Below are 6,763 nucleotides of genomic sequence, written 5' to 3'. Positions count from 1 at the left end.
TACTTGATATCAGTCACATAGTTTACTTGGCTTTAATTACACAGTTTACTTGATATCAGTCACACAGTTTACTTGATATCAGTCACACAGTTTACTTGACCTCAGTCACACAGTTTACTTGACCTTAATTACACAGTTTACTTGTTTCTTTACACATAAAACAAATAGTTTTTTTTATAGAGTTTCAACACAAGATTATTAACAAATCATGATGATAACAACCTGGTTCTTTGAAAACAGCCAGGTTTATATATATAAGACATTCACTAAGACTCATGAGTTGATTTTCGGACTATAAAACATTACAAAGATGACGAGTCAGTTATCTGGTTAATAGGAGAAGTTAAATATTTAAACTTTCAATATATATATACGTGTTTATTATTCTGTCAAGAACAAAATCTTCTGTTCGTCCGAATCAACTTCTAAATGTCCAATATTGGTCCTGTTGCACTAGCCTTCTTGAAATAAGTACAAATATATTTTTTTCGTATCTTCCTTTCACTAAAACTAACCACGATTTCTTGTAATTGGTTCCACTGCAACTTGTAAACTTAGATTGAATCTAAGGTTTACTTCCTCGTTCAGAGATTCCTTCACAAATTAGACGACTTCTGTCAACTTTCGGAAGTTCGCTTAACAAACGTGAGAGGGCTCCGACAAAGAGGCACTTAAATCACCTTCTTATCTTTCCTGGTAAAAAAACCACCGGAACTCTCTTGAGGAAGTGTTCTCAGCTAACCGTTCACCGTGAGAGCTAATACTGCGCCAAAAGCTAAGCCTACTGAAAGCACTGGTCTCATGGCCGAACTTAAAGTGTAGTGACATTCTCCTGGGGGCGAGAAAGTGGGAGGAAATTAAGCATATAATACTAAATAAAATAATAAAATAATTTCCATAAGCAAGTCAGAAACTTGGAACACCCAATTAAAATTTATCAAGCATCTACACACTTGATCAATTAAAGTTTCTACTTTAATAAGTAAAGCATCTTCATGTCAAATAAGAAGAAAACAATGATTAAACAAAATTTATCTAAAATTGTCAACCTGTCCCTCCGTCACTAGGGTCTTCATTAGGCCTGATACACAGGTTTCAATATTCAACTTGTCTCTCCTTCACTAGGGTCTTCATTAGGCCTGATACACAGGTTTCAATATTCAACTTGTCCCTCCTTCATTAAAGTATTCATTAGACAAAAAAACCTGTGTATCAGGCCTAATGAAGACCCTAGTGAAGGAGGGACACGTTAATATTGAAACCTGTGTATCAGGTCTAATGAAGACTTTAATGAAGGAGGGACAAGTTGAATATTGAAACCTGTGTATTTGGTGTAATGAAGACTTTAATGAAGGAGAGACAAGTTGAATATTGAAACCTGTGTATATTTTAATGAAGGAGGGACAAGTTGAATATTGAAACCTGTGTATCAGGCCTAATGAAGACCCTAGTGAAGGATGAACAAGTTGAATATTGAAACCTGTGTATTTTGTCTAATGAAGACTTTAATGAAGGAGGGACAAGTTGAATATTGAAACCTGTGTATCAGGCCTAATGAAGACCCTTATGAAGGAGGGACAAGTTGAATATTGTTCATTAGGCCTGATACACAGGTTTCAATATTCAACTTGTCCCTCCTTCATTAAAATATTCATTAGGCCTGATACACAGGTTTCAATATTCAACTTGTCCCTCCTTCATTAAAGTCTTCATTAGGCTTGATACACAGGTTTCAATATTAATCTCATAGTCTACCTACCTGCTGCCGTAATGTTGAAAGTTAAGTTTCCTGTAACGCCAGGTTGGACATCACGATATTAGTCTCATAGTCTACCTACCTGCTGCCGTAATGTTGAAAGTTAAGTTTCCTGTAACGCCAGGTTGGACATCACGATATTAATCTCATAGTCTACCTACCTGCTGCCGTAATGTTGAAAGTTAAGTTTCCTGTAACGCCAGGCTGGACATTACGAGAGCAAGTGTCATGTAAACCTGACATCCGGGTCACCCGTGAATAAGCAGAAAAAACCTGAAACATACACATACTTTGTAGTGTGAAGCTAGTGAGTTATAAGACAATTATAACATAGTTAACACCGTGTAGTGTGAAGCTAGTGAGTTATAAGACAATTATAACATAGTTAACACCGTGTAGTGTGAAGCTAGTGAGTTATAAGACAATTATAACATAGTTAACACCGTGTAGTGTGAAGCTAGTGAGTTATAAGACAATTATAACATAGTTAACACCAGTGTAGTGTGAAGCTAGTGAGTTATAAGACAATTATAACATAGTTAACACCGTGTAGTGTGAAGCTAGTGAGTTATAAGACAATTATAACATAGTTAATATCGTGTAGTGTGAACCTAGTGTTAATACCGTGTATTGTGAAGCTAATGTTATTACCGTGTAGTGTGAACCTAGTGTTAATACCGTGTAGTGTGAAGCTAATGTTATTACCGTGTAGTGTGAACCTAGTGTTAATACCGTGTATTGTGAAGCTAAATGTTATTACCGTGTAGTGTGAACCTAGTGTTAATACCGTGTAGTGTGAAGCTGATGTTATTATTGTGTAGTGTGAACCTAGTGTTAATACCGTGTAGTGTGAAGCTGATGTTATTACCGTGTAGTGTGAACCTAGTGTTAATACCGTGTAGTGTGAAGCTGATGTTATTACCGTGTAGTGTGAACCTAGTGTTAATACCGTGTAGTATGAAGCTAGTGACTTCTAACACAATCATAACATAGTTAATACCGTGTAGTGTGAAGCTATTGTTAATATCGTGTAGTGTGAACCTAGTGTTAATACCGTGTAGTGTGAAAACAATTAGGTACAGTAGAATGACGATACAACTAAAATAGTTTGTGTTAATACTTTGTCCATTACATACTAGTTCAAGACTTATTTAACACTATAGTTTAACACATATGTAGTGTCTACTCAAGGCTAGTTAAGAAGGTAATACAGACATGTTAAGTAACACAATGAGTCTACTCAAGGCTAGTTAAGAAGGTAATAAAGACATGTTAAGTAACACAATGAGTCTACTCAAGGCTAGTTAAGAAGGGAATATAGACATGTCAAGTAACACAATGAGTCTACTCACAAAACAAAACTTTCGTCGTGATTCTTTGAGTCCAGTTACTAGATAGTTTCGTCCTTTTTCTTCCCAAGTTCCGTGACACTGGAAACCTGAACCAGTTTTAAATACCTGTTAACACGTACTTGTAAACGGAAAATACATTGTTGCACGTTTAACACGTTTCTGATTACAGTTTTGTTAACCTATATTTTATACAGACTACGACTTACATGATATAAAACTTACACAGTCATGCTCTCTCTAATCACTGTTAGAACAACAACATCTGTTACCACGTTGTGCTGGGAATGACTGTTAGAACAACAACATCTGTTACCACGTTGTGCTGGTAATGACTGTTAGAACAACAACATCTGTTACCACGCTGTGCTGGTAATCACTGTTAGAACAACAACCTTTTGTTACCACGTTGTGCTGGTAATCGCTGTTAGAACAACAACATCTGTTACCACGCTGTGCTGGTAATCACTGTTAGAACAACAACCTTTTGTTACCACGTTGTGCAGGTAATGACTGTTAGAACAACAACATATGTTACCACGTTGTGCTGGTAATCGCTGTTAGAACAACAACCTTTTGTTACCACGTTGTGCTGGTAATGACTGTTAGAAGAACAACATCCGTTACCACGTTGTGCTGGGAATCATTGTTAGAACAACAACCTTTTGTTACCACCGTGTGCTGGTAATGGCTGTTAGAACAACAACATCTGTTACCACGTTGTGCTGGTAATCGCTGTTAGAACAACAACATCTGTTACCACGCTGTGCTGGTAATGACTGTTAGAAGAACAACATCTGTTACCAAGTTGTGCTGGTAATGACTGTTAGAGCAACAACCTTTTGTTACCACGTTGTGCTGGTAATGACTGTTAGAACAACAACCCTTTGGACCACGTTGTGCTGGTAATGACTGTTAGAACAACATCATCTGTTACCAAGTTGTGCTGGTAATCGCAGCGAACAGCAAGTTGCACCAAGCTGTTAACTGACCACTGAAATAAGCTATGTAACCGTGGCAACAGTTTACATGACAGGTTATATATTAACCTGAAATAAGCTATGTAACTGTGGCAACAGTTTACATGACAGGTTATATATTAACCTGAAATAAGCTATGTAACTGTGGCAACAGTTTACATGACAGGTTATAGATTAACCTGAAATAAGCTATGTAACTGTGGCAACAGTTTACATGACAGGTTATATATTAACCTGAAATAAGCTATGTAACTGTGGCAACAGTTTACATGACAGGTTATAGATTAACCTGAAATAAGCTATGTAACTGTGGCAACAGTTTACATGACAGGTTATAAATTAACCTGAAATAAGCTATGTAACTGTGGCAACAGTTTACATGACACCTGAAATAAGCTATATAACTGTGGCAACAGTTTACATGACAGGTTATATATTAACCTGAAATAAGCTATGTAACTGTGGCAACAGTTTACATGACAGGTTATAGATTAACCTGAAATAAGCTATGTAACTGTGGCAACAGTTTACATGACAGGTTATAGATTAACCTGAAATAAGCTATGTAACTGTGGCAACAGTTTACATGACAGGTTATATATTAACCTGAAATAAGCTATGTAACCGTGGCAACAGTTTACATGACAGGTTATAGATTAACCTGAAATAAGCTATGTAACTGTGGCAACAGTTCACATGACAGGTTATATATATTAACCTTTATAAATAACGCAAAAACTATGAAACCTTTGGAACTTCCTTAAGATATCGTTACATGTTTAACATTTCACGAAAAATAACGATTTATCAAACAGAATTTATGAATATCTTAAATACGTACGAGCTTCAGTAGAGAATGGAAGTACGTAAACTTTCTTACGTTTTAAATCTTGGTACATAGCACAGGTCATCAGTAACTCCAAGCTACTGTCGCTTCGACACCCAACCATAGCTGTAACGTACTTGGTACACTTCTCAGATAAGGAGCTCAGTTTGCCCGGCTCTATACGAAGACCGTTAGTTTCGGCCAGTGCTGGACAGTGGTTAGTATTTGGAGTAGAAGCTGCTTAGACAGAGAACGATAGAATGAGTAGAATCATATACTGGTTTCAAGTACACATACTGAGCTCCAAAAACCAGTTAAGTTATGGACAACAGAAGGAGAAATTTGTGACAGATTAATCCACTGTTAATATAATATCTTTGTGCAGAAATTAGCAGGTTAGGTGTTTGGTAAGACGTAATGAATGTTAAAGTTTCATGAGATCACAACCTGGAAAGTTAAATACAGTACGTTCTATTATAAAGATTTTAGACTCTCACCACGTGGTTACAGTACAGGTCACAACGTCCGGTAATATAGTATCTGACAACAGTGTATCTCAACAATAGCCCTACAGCGTAGTTTCCAATGTGCAAGGCTCCGTCGTAAGGCTGTAAAACACACTATTGCTTGCTGTAGCTTTCCATAACCCATCTAGGGCACGAGGATGATATTTTCCCATAGCCCATTTCAAAAGTCCGATCGCAGTGACCCGACCCGTATGCTTTCATGTAGAACACCACGAATACACGTTTTCATTCTGCTTGAGGTACGACAAGAAGCCATACTTAGGTGAGCCTACACTTTGTTGCTATCGTTTGTAAACGGAGATACTCCTTGATTATATTAGACAGTTTTCGTATTTGACCTTTGTTCATAGGATCTCGCCTGTTACAAAAAAATCACAATTTGTTTACCACGGCTTGTTGCAGATCTCTTTCTGTGTGATCTTGGTGCCCAAATCGTCGAATGCAACACCTAAGGATTTTTGTATGATTGGCACCGGGAATCAATCGTCCTTGTACGCTAAGTGGCTTATGGAAAGCCAGCAGAGGATAAAGATGTGCTTGGGACATGACACCTATATAAAGCAGTCTTTTGCAATGGATACTACGCTGCAGCGCTATTGTTGAGATGCACTGTTGTCAGCTAGAGTATGATGGGACGTTGTGACCTGTACTGTGTTGACGAGATGAGGTTCTGAAACCGTTTTAATATAATACACTCACACTCTAGGTTTTAATATCTTGAAACGTTCTTAAATATTTTACTTTAATATGTAAAAAACGTTTCTAGTAACTCTAGCTCAACTCTAATATTTCGAAATAATCTCAATAATCTTTAACTTAGCGTGTCGAAACATCTGTATTTACTTTATCTGTTACGTTTGTAGCTAACCTACTGTAACGTTCATAAGAAAGTAGTCCCAGAAAGAAGCATTAACATACTTTATCGTTTCATGAACGTTTCGTAGCCTAGTGTAAACTAAATTCTGGCAACACTGGTGGCTAGTACACTTAATCTAGTTTGTGTCAAATACAGAAATCAAGGTCAGTATTTACTCACCGAAATGGTCCAGAATCAAGGTCAGTATTTACTCACCGAAATGGTCCAGAAATCAAGGTCAGTATTTACTCACCGAAATGGTCCAGAAATCAAGGTTAGTATTTACTCACCGAAATGGTCCAGAAATCAAGGTCAGTATTTACTCACCGAAATGGTTCAGAAATCAAGGTCAGTATTTACTCACCGAAATGGTCCAGAAATCAAGGTTAGTATTTACTCACCGAAATGGTCCAGAAATCAAGGTTAGTATTTACTCACCGAAATGGTCCAGAAATCAAGGTTAGTATTT

General features: G+C 37.1%; 1 protein-coding gene across 1 annotated transcript; it reads right to left on the bottom strand.

The window, feature by feature from the left end:
- Positions 1-363: 363 nt before the first annotated feature.
- On the bottom strand, positions 364-5,562 carry LOC111088502. Its single transcript, XM_022398817.1, has 5 exons — positions 5,484-5,562; positions 4,966-5,148; positions 3,109-3,194; positions 1,918-2,029; positions 364-832 (listed from the first exon to the last, which is right to left on the bottom strand). Exons 1-5 carry the CDS (start codon positions 5,560-5,562, stop codon positions 738-740), a joined length of 555 nt encoding a protein of 184 aa, XP_022254525.1. The 3' UTR covers positions 364-737.
- Between the last annotated feature and the right edge of the window lie 1,201 nt (positions 5,563-6,763).

This window comes from Limulus polyphemus, unplaced genomic scaffold, assembly GCF_000517525.1.
Source record: "Limulus polyphemus unplaced genomic scaffold, Limulus_polyphemus-2.1.2 Scaffold3885, whole genome shotgun sequence".
Lineage (NCBI taxonomy): Eukaryota > Metazoa > Arthropoda > Merostomata > Xiphosura > Limulidae > Limulus > Limulus polyphemus.
This window is presented reverse-complemented; position numbering and strand designations above follow the sequence as displayed.

Excerpts from the sequence above, each read along its gene's own strand:
- LOC111088502 (XM_022398817.1), bottom strand. The coding sequence starts at position 5,562 with ATGGGTTATGGAAAGCTACAGCAAGCAATAGTGTGTTTTACAGCCTTA. Across the intron at positions 5,149-5,483 it reads TGCACATTGGAAACTACGCT|CTTCTACTCCAAATACTAAC; the intron begins GTAGGGCTATTG and ends CTGTCTAAGCAG. Across the intron at positions 2,030-3,108 it reads CACGACGAAAGTTTTGTTTT|GTTTTTTCTGCTTATTCACG; the intron begins GTGAGTAGACTC and ends TGTATGTTTCAG.